Source organism: Notamacropus eugenii, chromosome 1 (assembly GCF_028372415.1).
Source record: "Notamacropus eugenii isolate mMacEug1 chromosome 1, mMacEug1.pri_v2, whole genome shotgun sequence".
In the NCBI taxonomy this organism is placed as follows: Eukaryota; Metazoa; Chordata; class Mammalia; order Diprotodontia; family Macropodidae; genus Notamacropus; species Notamacropus eugenii.
This window is the reverse complement of record NC_092872.1, coordinates 388,476,435-388,500,188: the sequence shown is the minus strand read 5'-3', so window position 1 is coordinate 388,500,188 and position 23,754 is coordinate 388,476,435. Positions and strand designations below refer to the sequence as shown.

The window sequence follows — 23,754 nt, the reverse complement described above, 5'->3', positions numbered from 1 at the left end:
TGCACACTACCATTATTTTCAGGTGGTATTAACACTAATGGAAGCAAGGATCTTTTGAAGCACTGAAGTTTGAATTAGATCCATAACGGCCTCCTGTTCTAGGGTAAATCCTTTTTTTCCTCTCAGTTGCTATAGCATTAAGATGAGTGAGGCATTGTAGTAGGACTGGAGTGCAGAACTTGCAGCCTTGAGGCCACATGTGGCCCTTGAGGTCCTCAAGTATAGTCCTTTGACTGAATTCAAACTTTACAGTTTGTATTTTTGTTGTTGTTGTTGTGTGAAGTTTGGATTCAGTCAAAGAGCTGCACTTGAGGACCTAGAGGAACAAATGTGGCTTCAAGGCTGTAGGTTCCCCACCCCTGGGGTAGGATTTAGTGGAAAAGTTTCAAACAAATCTTTGTACTTTTAGCTAGACTAGGTGAGCATGGTTCTCTGTCATTATTACAGTAATGGAATGTTGGAGACTATGGGATAATCATTTTTAAAAAGAAGTCAAAGATCTGAAATTTTAACAAAATAGCTTCAAACTCCTAAAACAAGTCAATCAATACACACTATGCCTCACTTATAACTTTAGAAGTTCCATGAAATTTAAATCACCTATACATGGGGATCAATAAGCAAGGCAAATTTAGATTTTTCGTAGACATGAACTCAAGAGTCACAGGTCCTGAGTTTGAATCTTGACTTTGACCTATGTGTCCCTGGGAAAGTTATTTAACTTTTTTGATTCAATTTCCTCATGTGTAAAATAAGGGGGTTGGACTAAATAACAGCCAAAATCCCTTTCAGCTCTGGCTCTATGATCCTATTTACTAAGGCAGAATGTTCTAGGAGAGAAAGGGCCAGCCTCCTTGTCAGAAGTCCTGGGTTCACTGTCTGTCTCAGACAAATACATATATGCGACCTGGGGTAATGGAACTCCCTAAATTGCTCTTGTCAGCGAAGGGAGTTTTAACAGTAGGAGTTCTACACATTGATGAACTCACCATATGCCTTTTTATAGTGGGTCTGAATCTATACCATCCATGCCACTCATAATTTCTGAAATATAAAGTGGGTCACATTTCTGAAATAAAGATTTTTGAATATACCCTTCAATTCACTTTATTGACTTCTTTGAATAATATGTAGGTTATCACACCTATTCTGGATAAAAGTAGAAACTTTTGTAAAACCTCCCTATCTCAAAGGCAGAGAAGGGTTTTTTAAATTTCACTTTCTTCTTTCCTTCCTTCCTTTCTTCCTTCTTCCTTTTTTTCTAGGATTAACCAAAGATGTAAAACAATTAAACCAGCACTTTCCAACTCTGAAGTTCTGGGAATAATGTTGAAACTTGTATTTCTTTTGCTAGCAGAAAAATGGGGTTGTGAAAAACTTTTAGCACTAGCACCCTCATCCTCATTATCAATTAATACCGAACTCTCAGTTTGTTTCAGGCTAAATTGTAGAACGAACCTAAAGACAACATCCAGAAGGTGTTAGCTACCATTCCATTTCAACTAAAGCAGGATTCTCAGAGGAAAAATGGTGACTTCATGACAAGAATGATCGATGAGCTGCAACCAAATACAAGATTTTTTTGGTTGTGGTTGTTGTTTCCTCCAATAATCCCGTGATCCTATTCCCCCCCAGAAATTAATGAACCTCAACAAAGGCAGAAAATCAAAATATTCTTCTACCAGACCTTTCCTGCAGCTCATGTCGCTGCTTTTTTGCATGTGTGTACGCGTTATGTGTCGGGTCCAGGAACATAGGCAAGCTCAAGTCAGTGTGCGCCAGCTCCAGCGATAGAGGTGGGGGGTGGGGGACACGCGGGGGGGGGGGTGGGGGGATAGAAGGGAAGTCGGGAATTGTGTCCACGTGTCATTGTTGTGTGCTCCACAACTCCACGGATGCGCTACGCATCCTGGCTTGTGTATCAGGGGTTGTTCATATACCTGTAGCAACACCGTGGGTGGGAGCGCAGCATCTCGCTGCGCCCCGTGGTGGGGGAGGGGGTAAAGGAGAAGAGATGAGGGGGCAGGGGAGTTAGGGAGAGGGCGAGGACTCTGGGGAGGAGAGGGGGTGGGGGAGGGGCTCGTCGGGGGCTTGGCTTGTCGGCGCGCAGGCGCAGTAGGAGGCAGGAGGTAGGGAAGGAGGCTGGAGCCGCCGCCGCCGCCACCGCAGAGCCTGGAGGGGGAGGGGGAGGGGGGGAAACGGGAGGGAGCCAGTGAGCCGAGGAGCCGACGCGCCGGGAGGCACCGGCTATGGCCGCGGCCGTCTGCTGATGGGCCCGGCCCGGGAGTGCAGGGTCAGCGGCAGCGGAGGATGGTGACCACCGGGCTCATGCCGCGGCCCAAGAAGGAGCAGCCGAGGCCGGGTGAGGAGCCGCCTCTTTGAACCGAGCCCGGACCCGCCGCCGCCGCCCCCTCTTCCTCAGACCGACCGAGACCCGGGGAGGGAGCCCGAGAGCCCGCGGGCGGCGTCGCTGCTGCCGCCCCCTCCCCCCAGAGCCAGCGGCCCAGAGGTGACTGAAGCCCCGCCGCCCTCCTCATCCCGCTGCCCCTCCTCCCCTCCCCCTTGGAAATCCCCGCAGTGTCTCCTTCCCCCCGGCCGGGGCCCTCCTCCGCCCCCCTCCCCTCTCCTCATTTTCCTTAGCATCTTCTCCCCTCCCCCCGCGTCCGCGAGCCGCCCCCCGCCTGGCCTTCCCTCCCTTCCCCAGGCTCCATCTCCTTCCTGCCCCCACGGCCCCAGCCCAGCTTCAGGGGCCAGCTCCCTTCATCCCGCATCCCTCTCCGAATCGCCTCCAGCCCCTCCCGGCTCTGCCCCCGGCCTCAGGCCTCCCCTGGCCATCTGGAGCCCTGACCCCTGCGCCGCCCTCTCCCTCCTCCCTCTGAATGTTGGGATTTGGGGTAGAAAGAGGGTCAGGCCGGGGGCGCTTTCTAAAGGAGACTTTCCTCCTCAGCCCTCTTCTCGAGGTCCTTTTATGTGGCATGGGGGTATCTTTTTTTCCAGTCCTTTTTTTTATACCCACTCTTTACAGCCTCCCCCACCCCTTTTTAAACCTACTCAAACCAGTTTTCTCAAATCCCCTTCCAACTCCTGCCTCTCCCACCGAGGGCCTCTCGCCTTCCCATCAGGAGAGATACCCTTCTCCGGAGAGGGGAAGAGGATGATGGAGATGGGGAGGAGAGAGTTGAGTTTTTTAGGCAGAGCTCCCCACTAAAACCCTTTACTGCAACTGGAGAAAGGAGAGTTTGGGGTGTGCAGTAGTGAAGGCTCTACGGTTGATGATTGGGTTCCAGGGTTTCCTCCCCTCGCCCAGGTTTACCGTGCGTAATCCCCCAACCCCGAGGCGGCTGCGCCGCCTCCTTTGCAGCTCTAGCTTTGCTAGGGGTTACTGGAGTTCAAACGCAGCTGAGATCAGCGAGCCTAGAGGGAGGTGTGGGAAGAGGAAGGGGGCTTTGCAGTGTTGTGGCATCAAAGATTAATGGTTGGTTTAGTTTTGCAACCGAGTTGTAAACAGGAAACTAGTTTGGTTTGAAAGGGAAGGAGGGGATTGTGTGTGCGTCTCTCTCTTCTTAATACTGTACGGAGTTTGGTGCCAGAAGTGACTCTTGACTCCAGCCCCAAAGATGAGCTCTTGGCTCTGCAGCCGTGACCCAGGCTGATGACTCTGTGGTAGAGATAGTAATATTTCTATTTCCCTGTGTGTCTCCTTGAGTTAAAAAAAAATCCTGCAGCTCAGAGAGAAGTAGAATCATTTAAAGAAATTATTTCGGAAGAGATTATGAAAAGCGATAGAATTATAGTAGTCGATGTGTTCAGGTACTTTCTAAGTTAGCATGTGCAGAAGTTTATGCAAGATGTGAGCCTCTTCTGGGTTCTTTGGATTTGCCGCCGAGTTGACTTACAGCCTTTGTTTAAAAAAATAAAAAGGAAAAGAAAAGAGAAAAAAAGAAAAATTCCCCTCCTATTTGAATCCTTAGGATTTACAGTGTAAAATATTTTGACAGATGAACGGCTATAAAAACTGCTTCTTAAGGGATTTACTTTGTAAGTAGGTGGATTTTTTATGATTGGACGGGGAAAATACATCGAGGAGTTAATAGGTGAAAACAATTTACTTTGTAACAGCAATTCAGTTACTGTTACTGTACAGAGATAGGTGTAGACTTTGAAAGATATATGTTATGTTTTCTTTTTGCAAGTTTTTTTAAATAGCAAAAATGAGTATTGAAGTTAGAACTTCTAATTAAACAGGTTAATGATTTAGTAAAATCTAAATTTTTATTTAACAAAATGATGTGACATTTCAAAATAAATATCCAGTTAAGAAAACACAGTCTAAACTCAGGTCTCTCATCCTCATTTTTCAAATCAAAAGAGATATTTGTAAAGTGCTTAGCATAAGGTTTGGCACATCCTAGGTGCGCATATAAATACTTCCCTTCACCTCCCCTTCCTCTGGAACCATATGACATTATGATTTGTACCTGAGAAATGTTAGGTGCTGTTAGGTTGTGCTAAATTATTTGTATTTTTATGGAAACAGTCACAGTATTTGTAAGTAGTAATGACTACCTCACTTACTACAGGCATATGAAACACATTTAATGTAGTTTAGGAATCATATCCTTGGTTACTTTTGTATATTTTGAGATGAAAAAATCTTGATTCTTCTGCTATTTTGTAATGTAAAATATCTATATTGGCATCACAAAATTGTTTAATATTTCTTGCAGAATTCATAGGTTTTTTTTTTCGTTTTAAAGAGGAACTTTCAAGAGATACAAAATAAAGTCTATCTAAGTTTTGATAGGGCAGGAATCTGTGTATTTGGTTTTTGTTTACTGATCCCTGTTTTCTTTCTTTTCATAGATTTGCTTTGGTCCATAGTCCTCTTGCTCATTTCTGAAATGTTTGAATGCTTTGCTTTTAGAAAGTTTTAAGGTACTTCTCAGTGAGTTAAATGATACTTACTAGCACTATCCTGCAGTCATTATAGATGAAAGATTACTTAGGTTTAAAACCTATTTCAGAAAAAAAAGATATTGATAACATTTACTCAGGAACAGAAAAAATAGTTCTCACTTAGGAAAAATGTTCTGGGAGATTTTGACTAGAGGACTTAGGTTCTCCAACTTTAGTGGTGACTTAAATATAAAATTGGTTTTAGTTAGTCTGTTTTGAAAACCCCAGAATCATTTAAAACTTTTTCAATCTGTAGTCTTAGAATATATGTGACTTGGTAATATGAATACATTATATAATATTTGACTGGGATAGCTTATCATCAACAGACATAGCCAGTTCAGTTCAATAATTCATTTATTTATTGCCTGCTGTGCCCAAACTTTTGTGCTGGGCCCTGGGGATAAAAGAAAAAAGTAGAGGAAACTCTGCCCATATTCTACTAGAGGTAGTAGCAACACATAAATTGATAAGAAAAGACAAGATGATCTGAGAAGAAAGCACTAATGATCAGAGGAGATTTGTAAGAGATTTACTTTAAGGTGGTACCTACACTGAGCTCTTCAAGAAAGCTTAAGATTGAGAGGCCAAGTAGAAGGGGGGCAGGGAGAAGAACCACATTCAAGGGGTGGAGAATGCTGGGATAAAAGCAGGGAAGCTGGAGATGGAATGCTTTGGAACATTGAGTACATGGAGGAGAATAGTATGAAATAAGTCTACACAGGTAGCCAAATTTTAGAAGGCTTTTAAATGTAAAAAATAAAGTGTTAGAATAAGCAGTTATTCATAAGTATTAGTAGGGAAAGTACTCTACATATTTTTTATTTAATAATATTCTTTAGGATTGATTCTTTAGGATTTATGCTTAGGTATTTGAATGAAGAGTATTCGTTAATTTTTAAAAAAAATTTTTAATTTATTTTTTTAATGTTTATTTATTTTTAGTTTTCAACATTCATTTCCACAAAATTTTGAGTTCCAAATTTTCTCCCCATTTCTCCCCTTTCCCCACCCCATAATGCCTTGCATTCTAATTACCCCTTCCTTCAATATGCCCTCCCTTCTATCAGACCCCTCCCTTCCCTTACCCCCATCTTCTCTTTTTTTCTTGTAGGGCCAGATAGATTTTTATACCCGTTACCTGTATTCTTATTTCCCAGTTGTATGCACAAACAATTCTCCACCCTTAGTTCCTAATACTTTGAATTCCAACTTCTCTCCCTTCCTCCCTCCCCACCCATCCCCACCAAGAAGGTACACAGTTCAATATAGGCTGTATATGTGTAGTTTTGCTAAAGACTTCCAAAATAGACATGTTGTGAAAGACTATTTATATTTCCCTCTATCCCATCCTGCCCCCCATTTATTCTATTCTCTCTTTTGACCCAAAAGTGTTTACTTCTAATTACTCCCTCCTCCCATTTGCCCTCCCTTCCATCATCTCCCTCACCCCACTGATCCCCTTCTCCCCTACTTTCCTGTAGTGTAAGATAGATTTTCATACCAAATTGAGTGAGGGTTATTCCCTCCTTAAGCCAAATATGAAGAGAGTAAGCTTCACTTTTTCCCTCTCACTTCCTCCCTTTTCTCCTCCATTGAAAAAGCTTTTCCTTGCCTCTTTTATGAGATAATTTGCCCCATTCCATTTCTCCCTTTCTCCTCCCAATATATTCCTCTCTTACCCCTTAATTTTATTTTATTTTTTAGATATCATCCCTTCTTATTCAACTCAACCTGTGTTCTCTGTCTATATGTGTGTGTGTATAAAGAGTATTAAAAAAAAAAATTTAAAGGCATGCTATGTAGGTAGTCAACAGGTATCTAGCTTTTCTTAAGCACTTATGTTCCATGCACTGTATTAAGGGATAGGGATTGAAGAACAAGCAAAAAAGAAAGTACATGCCTTCAAGTCGCTTACATTTTAATGGGGGAAGAATACATGCAAAAGGGAGCCAAAAGTGGAGGAAAGTGATGGTATAGGATGGGGAGAGGAGAGAGTCAGAAGCACAACTCTGTGGGCAATGAATATTGGTTGTCCTAGGCCCTTCCTCACCAGTGGGAGAAGGGAGAATTGGACTGCTATGGTAAAGGATGTTCCAGGATGGAGGGCTGTAGAGGTGGATATTTCAGGGTAGTGTGAGAATGTAGCTTTGGCACTGGTCCAAGTCTGGAAAGTCAGAAGGGGAATGGTAATTATCCTTTTGGCTAAGCATAACTTGGTCTAGTTGATTAACAACCCTGGACCTCAGTTTCCTCATTTTTATGATGATGAAGTTGGACTAGATGGCCTCTGAAGTCCTTTGCAACTTTAGATCTTCATCCTATGATTGTGATACATGGAAAATATGGACTTTTAGACAACTAAAGTATAATCATGGCATCTTGTGGCCGTATATTCTAATTGTAGGTGAAGTACTTAAAAACAAACCACCTTTTGAGAGCTGAGTTGTCCCTCAAAGAAAGAGTAAATGCTGTAATTTGCAATTGTACATGCCTCAAACAGCAAACCAAGTTGCACTGAATTTGGAGTCAGCAGACTGGAACCATGGTAGAATCAGCAAGCATTTGTGAAGTAGGTGGGAAAAGAAATTGAAGATTTAAATTTGGTAGGATTCTGAATACCTTATTTTTTCTTTCTCTTTTTATAGTACTTTGTGGGTAATTTTTTGCTTGGCTTTGTGTGGATAAAATTTGTCTTTTTTCTCCACTCTTGTTCACGAAACTTTCAGATAACCCTCTCAAGTACCAGGAAATATTTGCTTTGTTATAGGTGTATTATAAAATGTGCATACTGTGCTTTATTGAAGATCATTCTTCCTGTATTTATGACATTTACATCATCAGTGTATAATATTAGTCTTATTTTCTCTTCTGGACATTACTTTCTTATTTTGTCTATAATTTTGACAAAATCAGTATTGATCATTTTGAAAACTGATAATTTGCTTGTTCTATCTGCTGTAGGTAGTGATTATAGTAATAGTGATAATATTAAAAGGTTAGCATTCTGAGTTGACCTTCTATAATAAGCGTGATCTTCTGTATGATTGGGAGAAGGAAGACTTCATTACTTCTTGAACATTAAATTCTTGATTTCTTATTGTTTTTCTCAATAGATAATAATTACAACGAAGCAAAAAACTTTTTATATTTAATTATGCTGTCATGTTGACTAATAATAGTACCTGATATGATTAAAGTGTTAAAGCCGAAGTGACAACCAAAAATGAGTAGGTGATATAGTAAAATACTGAAAACAGATGAAGACCAGTTTGGTGTATAGTGTTAAGAGCACAGGCTCTGAAGTCAGAGGAACCTGAGTTTAAATCCCACCTCTGATCCTTAACTACCTGAGTGATCTTGTATAAGTGACTTTAATATTGAGCCTCAAATTCCTCATCTGTAAAATAAAGAAATTGGACTAGATGGACTCTGAAGTGCCTTCTAACTCTTGATGTAGGATTCTCCAATTCCCTTAGCCAATTGGAGATGCCACTAAAATAAACATAAGCAATCATTGATAACCTTCAAGCAGTATTAATTGCCATCTGTTTCTAATCCTTTTTTTTTTTGGAAATTGTAAGATATTCTAGAATATGGAAAAAACTTTTCAAATTTTCCGTTTTAATAAAAATCAGGAAATAGCATAAAATGTTTATGTTTCAATATATAGTGATTTTTCACTCTGACTTCATATGTTAATAAGAAAATCTATTGCACTTTGAAAATAAATTTCATGGTGCATACTATTCAGTTTCCATTTTGGCTGGCTAGTAGAGTAAGAAGTTTTTCTTCATCTATTTTTAAGTGTCGTAGATAGCTTTGACATCAGCATATATGTAGAAATACTGTATGGCAGGTAAAATCTACCACTAGGAGTTTTGAAAAATCCAGATGAGTTCCTTATATCTGCCAGAAAGATGAATTAAGGGATATTTAGGGGCTACTTTAGTTTTTAATTTTCCAGCTTTTGATTTGGATCAAAACTATTTGACTTTGCTTTGTTGCTGGTATTATTTTCACCTTATTGGGGCATGGGGAAGGAGAGCTGGTAATGCATTAAGGAATCTTACATTTAAAATAATTGGGACAGTGATATTCAGCATTGAATTATTGGTAATGTGGATCTGTAGTAATTTCTAGTTCTGCCTCCCCAGATACAGTATAATATAACAACCAGAAAAGTTTCATTAAATGTATACCAACTTTAATTCTGTTTAAACTGAGTAAACTTTGAAAATTAGAGCATGTGTTAGAACTTCTGACAAATATTTATCATAGCATTGCAATCTGTTACTCTGTAATATTGCTCAGAAATATTTCTGTTTCCTTTGTAAATTCTGGAGTTATTTCCAAAGTTACAAATGTGTTCAACGTTCTCACCAAAAATATCAAAGGGGTACTACAAGAGTTGATGGGTCAGACTTATCTTCATTTTTAAAATTACCTATTTATGTTAGTTTTAGTCATTTTTTCCTTTCTTCACCCTTCTTCCTCTTTCTCTAATTCCTTCAGTGAAGTAGATTGGAACTTTCAAGTATTTCTTCCATTTAAAGCTAATATATTTCATTGAGTAGTTTTTTGTTTAGAAAATAGACAAACTTGCTTGTACTCAGCTATTCTCATTTACATTTTTTATTATTTCTTCTCTACAAGTAGCCATTCATTTTTTTGCAACTCTTCATTCTTTTTATAACTTTAACTTTTCCCCTCTTCCCCATCCTACACGAAAGAAACAGAGGTAGGATCATATGTCATGCGAGCTCACAGACATACACCTGACTTACCTTGTGCCATTAGCATGTCCGCATGGAGGAAAGTTATTTGACGGGAATCTTATTTTTACGTGATTGCAGAGGTGTCAGAGATTTTAGTAAATATAGAACTAAAAAAATTGTTAATAGTACAGGAAAACAACATTGTAAAGAGCTTTTCTTTTTGTATTCATGAATTCTATAACCATAAGTTACAACTTAAAAATTGATTGTAGAAGGAGCTTTTGGAAGAACTAAACAAAAAATAACTTACAATAGCCCTTTATTGAGCAGCTTAATTTTTGTGCATTAAAATAACTTTTGAATTAGCAACTTTTTCAATATCCAAATGAATCTGAAATGATTATATAGGAATACATTTTTATATCAAATTAAATTTGAGAGCATGGCATTTATTGCATTTTTATTACTAGATTTAGCACCAGTGGGCTTTTGGACATAGTTTTGAATCACAGATTTAATCAGAATAGAAAATGTTGAAAGAAAGGAAAAAAAGTCACAATGGAAGCTAGCTTATGTCGTGAATCTCTGAAAACAGTTTTCTTTTTCAACAAACATATAATATTCGTTATGGGACTGTATTTACAAATCCACACCTTAAAGATGTACTGGCTAATTTTTTTTGTATGTATCTTTTATGAATTTTAGATTTGTCCTGACTCTACTCAAAAGAAAAAATATGGCTGCAAGAGAGAAATTGGAGGCAGTGTTAAATGTGGCCCTGAGGGTCCCAAGCATCATGCTTTTGGATGTCTTGTACAGATGGGATGTCAGCTCTTTTTTCCAGCAGATCCAAAGGAGTAGCCTCAATAACAACCCTCTCTTCCAGTATAAGTATTTGGCTCTTAATATGCATTATGTGGGTAAGTGTTTTCTCCATTTATTTTTTATCCTTAAAATGGATTTCTTAGTGTACTTAATATCTATCTTTTTGAATGTGCAAAAATTGTTAACATGATTTGGTCACATTGATGTGGCTGGCATAGTCATAGAAGAATACTTTAATAATGTAGTTTAGCTGTTTTTTTAAATACAGATGAATTATGTCTTACTTTGACTTGGGGGAATAAAGCTGGAAATGGGAGAATGTTTTTTTAGCAGAGTTTAGGTAAATTGAAGACAGTATTTTCCATTACTGTACCTTATTTCCTCTTGGTAGTTGAACTGATTGTCACTAAAAATGAAGAAGGATTTGTTTCTTTTTGCCTAAAATATATTTTCTCTCTTGTTTGTGTACTTCAGAGTTCCCTAATATACAGAACAAAAACACCCACGTCAATTCAAGAGAAAATATTCCCTTCAAATAAATGTGATGGTAGTGTTACGTGAAATAGTGTCATAATAAAAATCCCCATATGAGAAGAAGAAAAAAATGACCGAACCCAGTTCTGGAACTGTAATTGTTATGAAGTGATAATAGTGGTAGTGTTTAGAAGAATCAAAGAACTCTCAGACGAAAACTAATATTGTACATTGTACTTGTAGAATATTAGAATTGGGATCAGATAGTAACTTGGAGCAGTGAGTGATCTTTAACTTATACATAGCTCATAAGTAATGATAATAAAAATGCATTTTTCTTTATATATAAAGATGGTAATTCATACCTACTTTCAGTGGAACATGAATTTGAGTTGCTTTTCAGCATTTGTAATGAGTTTCTGTAGAGTTGGGATGTCAAACTCAAATAGAAATGCATCTCTGTAGACAGCATATTTATTGACTTAGAAAACCTCAAGTTAGCATTACCTATGTTGTATTGTATTTTTATTTATTTTGCTAAACATTTCCCAATTACATTCTAATCTAGTTCCCCTCTTCCTTAATTTGGATTTTGAGGCCCCAGGCTTCAAGTTTAATACATGCCGAAGAACATCTAATCCTCTTTCTTAACAAAATTGTGCTTTTTTTAATGTAAAGATAGGTTATATAGCTAGACCCATATAATCTGGAGTTCTGTGTCTTGGGATGTATTTTCTAAGTGGATAGAACAGAATTGTACAGGGATTGGACTGAACTAATTGTCTGTGACAAGAGTAATGTCCTGCTCATTAAACTATTTCACATTTCCTTTTATTTGTCTCAGTTGGCTTGGACTTCATTCTTAGCTCGATGATATACATATAGTCTTTTATATAATAATATACTACTGACCCACTGTCACTAAGAAATTGTTTATTTCATTGTTACTGCAAGGGTTTTATTGCATCATCTATGAGTTTGTCAATAATTTATTAAGCATACACTTTGAATTTTTTCCTTAGATTGTAAGTACCACAAGGGCAGACATGAACTAACACATGTTTTAACATCAGAAACCACCATGGCATTATTGATGAAAATGACATTTAAAGTGATGCGTTATTATTAGCTTTGCTGCTATACCTTAAGGCCCATTGGGATTTTTTATTTTGTCTGATTTGTAGCTGTAATTTTCCACGTGTGTTGTTTTTTCCTATTAGAATGTGAAGAGTAGGAACCATCTTGCTTTTTTCTTTGTATCCCCAGTGTTTTACATATAGTAAATGCTTTTTCTCGCAGTCAGTTTTATGTTCAGTTCTGGGTCCCATATTGTAAGGCAAATGTTTATAAATTAGAATATGGTCAAAGGATAATAGCTTGGATGATAAAAGAGTTTATTAGCCATGTTCTATGAAGAATGAAGGAAATGATTAGCTTGCTGATAAAAATACTTAGGAAGAAACATGATAACTGTCTTAATTTTTGAAGGTCTGATACCTGGTTGATGACTTAGATTGATTAGTTCTTTATAGCTCCAGGGATTAGGGTTGGGGCCACTGAAATGAAGTTACAGGGAAGCACACTAAAACTCATGTAAATAAAAACTTTTTATCTGGTAGAATTATCCAAAAATGGAATGTGCTTTTTTAGTGAGGGAGCTGGTTTTTGATCATTGGAAATTTTAAAGGCTCTGACAGGGGTGTTATAGAAAATTTCCTGCATTGATTGGGAGCTTTGATTTAATGACATTTAAGGTACCATCTAATTCCAAGATTCTGTATCATGCTAGAAGTGTATAATCTGGGGGCTACCTGGGAGTCTGTTGCATAATTTAGCAGCTTTGACTCTGTTTCTTCTTATAGCAGCCTGCTGATCAGGAGACCAAAGCAAATTGGTTGGATTGTGGCAAAGTGTTAAAAACAAGAAAAAAGTAGAAACTAATTCCAGTTTTTGTCAGTGCTTATAGGAACATATATAATAAAAAAAAACTAAAGGAAAAAATGAGAGAATTTTTCCATATAGATTTTCCAGAAATGTGCCAGTAGGTACACCCTGACTAACTTTATTAAATGGTTCTATGAAAAATTGATGGTAGATAAAACAGCATTTCAGAGAGCAGTTTCATAGTTATAATTGATCATATGACTGAATGATTTGATAGTGGGATCTCAGGGTATGAACTGGGATTTGATGATAATGTATTAATAGTCTTGTAAAATCCAAGAAATATTGGTTTAAAAGTATAGGATGTGGTGTATGTTATATATATTGATAGGCATTTTGCCTTTTTAGGAGAAAGCTACATTGGGAATCAGTTAAATAAAATATTCAAACCCACTTCATTATGGAGTTGGATGGTGGAATTCTATGGTGCTTATTTGTTGTCTTGGGACTTTATTATGATAATTTCTATGGTGCTTTGAAATTTTTAAGCACTTTACTTTGATGTATATGTGATTTTGTCAGTGTTAGTATTCCCTCAGTGGTTCAGGTTGAAACATGTATAGAACTTTCTTACCCTTCTCATTGTTTGTATCTTTCTGTATATTTTCTACGTATTATCTGTCCAGTATTTTGGAGGCCTTCCTTTGGGTTTTTTGCTGTTTCATGGTATACTGGTACAATACTTGAGCTGTTCAGCTGTTCTTCTTCAGTCAGGCTCTAGTCACCATATATTCTTTTCTGCTAATCTATTGTTATTAGGAGTGCAATAATCTGACCTCTTCCCCAGTGTGAGTAAGGGCAATTTTCCTTAAAAGTCATTCAGATTATCCTCAAATCTTGATTGGCACAAGACCCTAAAATTTCAGACTGTTGACATCACTTCCTGGTTGCCAGGGTACACGTTGGTCATGAAGAGGTCCATGAGCTCTCTGATGTTTTGCTGATGGATCATTATGGACAAGGCAGACAAGGAAGCTTTGCTCAACTTAATTAGCTGAGGGAAATAGCTCTACTATAGATTCTTGTTGAATCTGTGGCTAAGTAAATCTTTTTTTTGTTAACTGTTGAATGACCTATAAGTGTCTTATTTTGTTCCAGTACCAAACCTAAGTTATCAGTGAATTAGTCTGAGTCTGGCCTAGTCCAGAACTTCTTGATGATATGTTTTATGTTACTTCTATGATGCGAGTCATGATTAGTAGTATACCTTTTTAAAACCATGTGTCTTTCCAATGCTCTTGGGGGAAGCTGCAATTTTTAATATTTCTTTTGAGATTGTGTTCCATGATTTGTAGCCATTTAGCGTAACTGGGTGAGTGTTGGTCAGTCAGTCAACAAGCATTAATAAAGTACTTACTAAGTGCCAGGCATTTTGCTGAGTGTTGGGGATCCAAAGAAAAGCCAAAGATATTCTAGCACTTAGCACAGTGTATGGCATATTATGTGCTTAATAAATGCTTACTCATGGACTACCTTTAAGGAGCTCACTATATAATGAGGGAGACAGCATGCAAACAACTATGTCCAAGCAAGATATATACAAGATTAGTTGGAGATAACCTATAGAGGGGAAGCAGTAACTTTAAGGAGGATCAAGAACGATAGAAAGTGGTGTTTTAGCTGAGACTTGAAGGAAGCCAGGAGGCTTAGATGAAAAGGAGCGCAATTACAGGCATGGAGGAAAGCCAGTGAAACTGCTTGGAGTCGGTAGATGGGATTCTTGGGCAAGAAATATCAAGGAGGTCAATGTCCTGGATTAGAGAACACATAGTGGAGAGTAAGATGTAAGAAGGGGGCATGTTCTGAGGGGCTTGAAAAAATTAACAGGATTTTAAATTTCATCCTGGAGGTGACAGGAGAGCTGTTGGATTTTGTTATGGTGTGTTTGTGTGATGTGACTTGGTTAAGCCTGTTCTTTGAGAAGATCATTTTGACAGCTGAGTGGGGAATGCACTGGATTACAGAGAGAGTTGAGAAGATAGACCACACTCAGATATGTCCAGGTGTGACATGGTAAGAGCCTGAACCAGGTTGGTAGCTGTGTCAGAGGAGAGAAGGGGCCATATGAGAGGTGTTAGGAAGGTTAAATTGACAGGTTTTGGCAATAGATTATAGCTAAGGGGTGATAAAATATTGAATCAGAGGTGAAACATTGGTTGTGGGCCTGGGTGACTGGGAAGGATGGTGGTTTCTCTGACAGCAACAGAAAGTGAAAAGGGGTGAAGGTTTTTGAGGAAAGGTAATGAATTCAGTTTTAGAAATGTTGAGTTTAAGATTTGTTTTGAGATATTCAGTTTGTGATTTTTAATAGGCATTTGCTTATGTGAGATTGGAGCTCAGGAGAGAAGTTAGGACTAGATGAGTAGATTTGAGAATCATCAGTCTAGAGATGATAATTGATTTCATGGGAGATGATGTGATCAAAAAATAAAATAGCATAGAGAGGGAAGAGAATAGGACCCAGGATAGAGTCTTGGGAATACCTCTTGTTCGCAAGTTATGATCTGGCTGTAGATCTAGCAAAGGAGACTGGAAATGAGCAGTCTTACAGGTCCGAGGAGAACCAGGATAGAGTAGTGTCCTGGAAAAAGAAGAGACTATCATGATCATCAGTGTCAAAGGTTGCATAGAAGGATGAGGATTCAGAAATGCCAATTAGATTTAGCAATTAGAAGATCATTGGTAGTTTTTGGAGAATGGATAGTACAGTTTTAGGAGAATGATGGGATTGAAAGATTACAGTGTTAAGAAGAAAGAAGAAAGGAAATGATAGTATTCCATTGATTGCAGACAGCTTTCTCAAGGAGTTTTGCCACAAAAGGGAGGAGAGATGAGACGACTGCTAGTGGGGATGGTTCAAAAGAAAGACCTTTGAGGATGAGAGAGACCTGGACATATTTATAGACAGGGAAGCAATCAGTGGACAGGGAGAGACTGAAGATAAAAGAGAGAATGGTGATGATGAATGGGGCAGTCTTCTGGAAAAGACCGGTTGTAATGGGGTCACTTGTGCATGTAGAAAAGTTTCCTGTAGCAAGGGGGGGGAACGACACTTTTTCACGTGAGACAGGCTAGATGGTTGTATAAGGCATCTGAGTAATGAGAGTTAAGAAGGGGAGAAGGAACTTCTCAGTGAATGGCCTTGAAATCAGTGAAATGTTGGGGCAAATTTCTCAGCTGAAACGGTGGGAAGAGGGGAGAGCTATGGGAGATTGGGAAGGGAAGAAAAGGTTTGGAAAAGCTTGCTGTGGTGAGTAGGATAGTGCCTTGCCCCCTTGAGGGCTCAGATGAAATTATGTAACAGATTTGTAATGGATCCTGTCAGAATGACTTCCTAATTTTTCTCCAGCTTCAATTACGATCATCTGAGTAGGAGTGAAAGTAACAGTTAATGGTGGTAGTAATACAAGGCTGGGACTTGACAGATCAAAATCTGAGTTAGAATAAGGGAACAAAAGACTTAAAAAAAAAAAAGCAATTTTGTGGCAGAGAACAACTTAGGATCATAGAAAGTGCTGTACATTTTTCCAAATTTGATCAATCTCAGTTACTGTTCATTTATATTTCAGCTTGATATGGGGGTAAAAGGAGGTGAGAAGGGAAAGGAACAAGCATTAAACACCTACTATGTGCTAGACACTATTGCCAAATACTTTACATGTGTGATCTCACTTAGTATTCTCAGTAACCCTATTAGGTGTGATTATCTTCATTTTACAGTGGAGGAAACTAAGGTGGATAGGTTAAATACTTGCCCAGGGTCAAGTAACAAGATGTAATTGAGGTCACATTTGAACTCAGGTCTTCTAGACTCCAGGCTCACCACTCATTCCACTGCTTCACCTAGCTGCCTGTGTACATCTGCAGATATAGATACTGATGTACTGACTTCATGGATTGGTGATAAGATTGCATGTAATAATCCAGCTGTTTTTCATCTGCTACATTTTCTTTGATGGTTAACTAGTTTGATCTCTTTTGAAAGATCTTGGACCTCATTGAGGAAACTATAGTATGATTTAAACTAAGATCTTACATTGAATACCAACAGTTAATTTAAAATTTTAGGTGGCCAAAGAAAAAGGTCACTGCTCATGCTGAAGTAGACTATATACAACTTTTAAAAATTAGTTTTATGGGTAACCATCACCAAAGAATTCATCACCTAGTGGCCAACCTTCTGGTGATAAACTTATCTTTGTACTTAGATAATCTGGTTCTTGAACCACTGTGCAATCTTTTTCTGGAAATATTAAAATTAAAACTAGTAGTAATTCCAGTGTAGTTCTTGGGCAGTGATCTTGATCATTTAATGCATCATTTGGTAATGTAAACATATAATTCTCTGTCTTATCATGTTATATAGCTCTTTGTTCTCGAATTATCCTTTGGAAGGTTAATATTGATCTTTCACCATTATTTTATTTTGTTGATTATATTTTTATTGTGATCACAAAAGCATTGCTATTACTTTATCTAAATCCCAATAAGAGGGTTAATTGTTTATTTTGTAAAATTCATTTGCTTCACATCTTAAAACCAAATTACCATATTTCATAAAATATTTTGCTGTTTGTGAGAAATTGCATATGTGTTTAAATTGGTTCATGTTAGTACTTTCATTTATGTTTTTTTCTACTTCATCTCTCACCTTCTGAGTTTGTATAATCTAAAGTCAGAGTGACTCTCCCTCTCTCCCCAATGCAAAGAGCAATGCAGTAGTAACAGAATGCTCTTTTTCAGGAGTGGAAGATTTTTTTTTTTCTATTACAGGACACTGATCTATAAAAACTATCAAATAAGGACCATGTATAATAAGAGTAATTTGTAGCCAGCTTTAGGGGTTTTTGCTATCAATTAAAGGCCATGACAATAACAGTAATTTACAACTAACTTTTAGGGGTTTTATTTAAAAAAAAATTTATTGATAGCTTTTGTTTTTACGTTACCTAAGTCAGTCAGTTGGTAAACATTAAGTATCTGCTGTGTGCTAGGCACCATGCTAAGCTACATCCCTTGCTGGCTTTATTTCAGAGAAATATTTAATGTTCAATCGTATTTCTAAAAAAAGTATAGGAAATATAAGACTTTTTTAAAAAGTAAGATAGGCAATATGCATCAGGGACATACAGTTTCAAATTATTGCCAGTTATATGTAGTAAAAATAAATAAAGGGAGACAGGGAAAAAAGATGGAATTCAGTGAGAGAAGATGGAAGGAATGAAAAAAGATTCCAAGTCTAGTCTGCTGACTCAAGCTTTCCCTCTCTTTCTGCCCTCCACAATTGTCCCCTCCCAAAACAAACGAACAGACATAAAAAAAATCCTGGAAAAAGCTGGTCAAAATTCTGTACTATATATGAAGTACTTCCTGAGTATACATGAATTTTAGCAATCTCCTCAGCTTCTTAACTGTGTTGTTTTGTATTTGGACCATTTCCTGACTCTCCAATGATAGAACTACCTGCCAGATGCTTCTGGTAGTTTGCCTAAATGTCTTTTACTTCTAGTGAAAATACAGGCTCACGGTGAAGTACAAAGTTGAGGGTACTTCTTTGTCAGATGTTGGGACCAGTTTCTTAAACAGGAAATTTCAGATAAAAATAAAGTTTGTTAATTTTAAGATGAGGGAGGCAGCATCAGAAGATGCTTGTAAAAGTATTGAATGATAAGGGATAGGGAGTTTGTTTTGGGTTATGGGATAAACATTTTCTTCATGCATATGCAACATTGTCTACATAGATCTTCCTATGTTTCAGATGGAAGCAATTAACTTTAAACAATATATGTACACCATACTTTACAGTCAAAACTCCATTGAATCAAATTGGAAAATTCCAAAGGGGGAAAAAAACCCCAGTTATTGAAAGGTAGTTCAGCATAAATCCATATTTTTGTAACTGCTTTATTAAAACATACCAGATTGATATTATTTTGAAAATACTGCTATTTAGTAATAAGATGAGAAAACTAGGTGATAAGTAATATTCTTTGTAGAGGAAAGGGAGGAGAATTTGAGGTTTAAAATTGTTTTAAAATTATTAATCAAGAGATATTTATTAAGTGCCAAGCACTGTATTAGGTGCTGGGGATCCATATAAAAAAGATTAAACAATACCAATGTTAATGAGCTTATTTTCTAATGGGAGAGACAGTAGGTACATATAAAATACATACAGCACAAACTTAAATGAATATAAATATGTACAAAGAATTAAGTAGAAGATAGTTTGGGAAGGAGGGCCCTAGCAGTTGAGGGGATCAGGAAAGGCTTCATTGCAAAAGATGATACTTATATTGTTCTTCCTTTGTGCTTAAAGAGGATCATGACATCAGGGAGGTGATGTCATGTCATGACATGAAAGTGAATTGGATTTAAGTGAGGGAGAGCTGTGCAAAGTCATCAGCCTCACTTTCTCTTTTGGAGCCGTTTGGCTCTGGTGGTGAGATATAGATAGGATGGCTGGAGATAGCCCTGGATGCAGTGGGAGACCTTGGCTTTTTTAAGCTAAGGTTTTAACAGGTTTTAGTTTGGTCAAGTTGCATCTTAAAGAAAGAGCAGAATTCTCTTAAGTGCTTTCTGAGGGGAGTGCTTTTTGAGTGTATAGGATGACCAGTGTTAAAGCATGGGGAGTAGAAATAGAGTGTCCTGTGAGAGATAGAGTATAGTGAATAAGGGCATTGGACTTGGAGTCAAAAATTTATTTTTTATTTCTGTTAAAAATAATTTTGAAGTTGTTTTTATATGGTTGTCTCTTATATATCTTGATAAGTTAATGCCTGATTTTTAAGTCCGTTTTGCTCTTATGATCTTAAATCTTGGTGGTGACATATAGAAATGCAGTTGATTTTTGAGGTTTTTATATTCATAAAATCATAATATTTTATAGTTATAAGGGGCCTCATATGCCATGTAGTTCATCCCATGCATAAAAGGGAATCCAAGACCTTCACTGATTGGAATGTATGACCTGTGTCCTTAGTTGGACATTTCACTCTTGGACAGTTCTAGTAGTTAAGAATTTTCTCTTAATGCAAAACCTAAATTGACTTCTTTGCAATTTCTACCCTTTTCTCCTGGTTCTGTCTGCTGGAACCAGAGGTAAAAAGACTAGTTTCCTCTTTTATATGCCAGCCCTTTAGCTGAAGTACCAGAAGGCACATCATATTTCTTTTTCCTACAGGTTAAAACATCCCCAGTTCCTTCAGCTGGTCCTTATTCAAGTCAATAAACATTTATTAAGTTCCTGCTTATGTGCCAGGCTCTGTGCTAATTGCTGGGGGATATAAAAAGAGGCAAAAGACAGTCCTTGCCCTCAAGGAAGTTACAATCTAATGAGGGAGGCAACAAGCAGACAAATATATACAAAGCAAGATATATACAGGATTATTAGGAAATAATTAAAAGAGGGAAAGCACTGGAATTAAGGGGAGTTGGGGAAGGTGTCCTGTAGAATGTAGGACTTCAATTGGAACTTAAAGGAATCCAAGGTTAGTAGTCAGAGTGGAGGAGGGAGAGTGTTCCAAGGATGAGGGACAGCTAGAGAAAATGCCAGGAGCCTCAAGATGGAGAATCTTGTTTGTGAAACATCCAGGAGGTCAGTGTTACTGAGTTGAAGAGTATCTGTCAGGAATAAGGTGTAAGAAGAATTGAAAAGTAGGAGGGGGGTAGGTCATGAAGGGCTTTGAATGCCAAACATAGCATTTTGTAAATGCTCCTTGAATAGGAAGTCACTGGAATTTACTGAAGAGAAGAATGACACGATCAGACCTACATTTAAGAAAATCACTATAGTGGCTAAATGGAGGATGGATTGGAGTAGGGGGAGATGAGTCAGGCAGACGCATTAGACAGACCCATCAGTAGGCTATTGCATAGTCCAGGTGTGAGGTGATGGCATAGTCAGAGGAGGGAAGAGAGCCTATTTGAGAGATATTGTAGAGGTGAAATCAGCAGGTCTTGACAGCAGATTGAATATGGTGGTTAAGAGATAGTGAGGCGATCAGAAAGACTCCTAGGTTGTGAGCCTGTCACTGAAGGCCCTTAAACATCCTGGTTGCCATCCTCTGAATGCACTTAAGTTTACCAATGGCCTTTCTGAACTATATTGACCAGACTGAAGATAAATTTCCATATGTGCTTTGATTAGGGTAGAGTACAGGAGGTCTGTCACCTCTTTTCCAGAAGCTATGATTCTCTCAATATAGCCGCAAATGACGTTAGCGTTTTTTGGTTACAGTATCATGCTGCTGACTCATGTCAAGTTTGTAGTTCACTGAATCCCTACAGCTTGTTCAGACAAATAGCTGTCTAACCTTGTCCTCCCACATTTTGTACTTTAGAAGTTGAATTTTTGAACCCCAAATGTAAGATTACACATTTATCCTTGTTGAATTTCTTTTGTTGGATTTAGCTCAGTGCTCTAGCCTGTTAAGACCATTTTGGATTCTGATTTTGTCATTCTCTGTGTTAACTGTGCCTCCTAGCTTTGTCACTTATAAATTTAATGAGTATGCCATAAAAATATTAAACAGCATAGGGCCAAGAACAGATCCATGGGGCACTTGACTATAGACCAAATTGACATTCAACAATAGGTGGTTTCTTTTTCCTGACAAGTACCTAATCAACATTGTTGCATTATTGCCTAAGCTTATTTAGGAAATATTTTTTTTATCAAATCTGTATGGCATTCTGTTGATTCTGTCAAACAAGGAAATAAGGTTTTTCTGGCATTACCTGTTCTTAATGAAGTCATGCTGTCTCTTTATAATTACTGTTCTTTTTCTAGATGTTCATTAAGTATTTTTTAAATGTTCCATTCTAGAATTTTACTAGAAATCTTTTATTCTATTACTCCACTTAAGTTGTTTATTGTTGCATTTCATTTTTGGGGAAATGGAAAGATATTTTATTAATGTGGGCAAACTACCTTGACTCTTTTCATGCCCAGTTAGTATTGAGATCACAGATTTTTTTTTTACAACTGCTTTTAATGGGAAGTTTCCTACTTTCTTCTCCATTGTATATAATATTAATATGTAGTTTTGAATAGATAATCATAATAATAGTGGAGCTTTTTATTCCTTGCTTTAAATAAAAAAAAATTTATTTTGTCAATAACATTTTTGTATCCAATGATATGTGATATTTAAAAATTTGATTTATGTTGTTTATTTTACTGGTATTCTTGTATTATGGTGATATTGTTGAGTTGTTTGTTCCATCTGACTCTCTTAAGTGACCCAGTTGGGATTTTCTTGGCAAAAATATTAGAGTGGTTTGCCATTTCCTTCTTCAACTCATTTTACAGATGAGGAACTGAGGTAAAAAGGGTTAAGTGACTTGCATAGGGTCATACAGCTAGTAAATGTCTGAGGCTGGATTTGAGCTCAGGTCCTCCTGAATAAGGTTGGTATCACCTGGCTGCCTAGATTTTTATCATTACTTACCAATTTTGTTCTTTCAAAATAATTCTTAGATTTATTTATCATTTGTTTGCTTCTTTTTAGTTGCATTAGTATCAGCTCTATTACTGGTTATTTCTCGTTTAGCTGGGTATGAAGTATTCTTGAAACATCTTATTTTGATTCACCTTGTTTTAAGGAATGTGACTTGTTTTAACTACAGTACTTTTGGCTCAGTGACTTGGTGGTTTCTTAGATTTCTTTTTAGTGCATATCTCTGCAAATTTTTCTGTCTGAATGCTTATTGAGTATCTTTCTTTGATATAGCATACTAAATTGTGTTAAGTAGATAATTCTGGGTTCATGCACTATATTTCTTTTTTTCTCTCAGAAAAATATAAATTTAATTTTCAGTTCTGAATTCTTTCCCTCTCCCTTTCCACTGAGAAGAAAAACAAAACTCATTATAAATACATAGTCATGTAATAGTGAAATGGATGGTAAGGCTTAGAGATCTTTAAGCTACCTGTAAGATATGTCAGGTGATAGTGCTGAGAGATTGCATGACATAGAGCCAGGGCACATGGTGAGCCCTAGTGGTCTTCTATATCATTGAAAGGAACAGAGTTGGTGAAACTCATCTAACCCCTGTAATCAGTTAAACACCCTGGGTTAAGTGGGAAGGCAAATACTAGTATTAGAGCCAGAATTTGAACTCGGGTCCTCTGACTCCAAATTCGGCATTCTTTCAACAATGTTGCTCTACCACAACATAGTGCGTTGCATGTAGTTGATGTTTTATACTAGGAGGACCAGGCATGCTACACACAAAATACACAAAAATAACAACTTTCTTTCAAATAAAAATTTTCATCCTACTATTAATTTTCTTTGCCTTATGATTTAAAAAATGCACTATGTCTTAGGCAGAACACTAAGGCAGAACTCTGTTGCTTTGCCCATACTTGGGTCAGGTCACAATCTTGGGTGGTAGTCCCAGGGTGAGGAGGACAACTAACATAGCATAGCAGGCCACAGGGGAGGGGGTACCCTTCTCACAGTTTCAGGGCAGAAAAGAATGCTTGTGCTCACTTACAGACAAGAGCACAAGCCAGGAAGATAGTAAACACATCTCCTTAGCTCATACCACCTTGAAGAAACTGAAAACTTACAGGTCCCTAGAAGTATCTGTGAAAGTAGCTGCATAAATCCCTAAAACTTGGGACAGTGCTCCTTCCACCCTGGAAGCAGAGCCCTACTTTAACAAAGAGTTAAAAATCAAGGGAAAATGAGTAAACAATGGAAAAAACAACTATATAAAGTTACTATGGTGACAAGGAAGAATAAAACACACACTCAGAAGAAGACAGCAAAGTCAAAGCTCATAATACATCCACAGCCTCCAAGAAAAATATGAATTGGTCTCAGGC

General features: G+C 37.7%; 1 protein-coding gene across 2 annotated transcripts in view; it reads left to right on the top strand.

Moving 5' to 3' along the window:
* The first annotated feature begins 2,210 nt into the window (after positions 1 to 2,210).
* The window catches only part of RNF145 (ring finger protein 145), a 121,023-nt gene continuing 99,479 nt past the window's right edge, over positions 2,211 to 23,754 (top strand). Inside the window, exons 1-2 of one of the 2 annotated variants that reach the window (XM_072630867.1) lie at positions 2,211 to 2,509; positions 10,380 to 10,594. In XM_072630867.1, coding sequence (XP_072486968.1) covers positions 10,411 to 10,594 — 184 coding nt within the window. In that variant the 5' untranslated portion in view covers positions 2,211 to 2,509; positions 10,380 to 10,410. The remainder of the gene's footprint in view (positions 2,510 to 10,379; positions 10,595 to 23,754) is intronic. The other variant, XM_072630868.1, reaches the window with a different exon arrangement.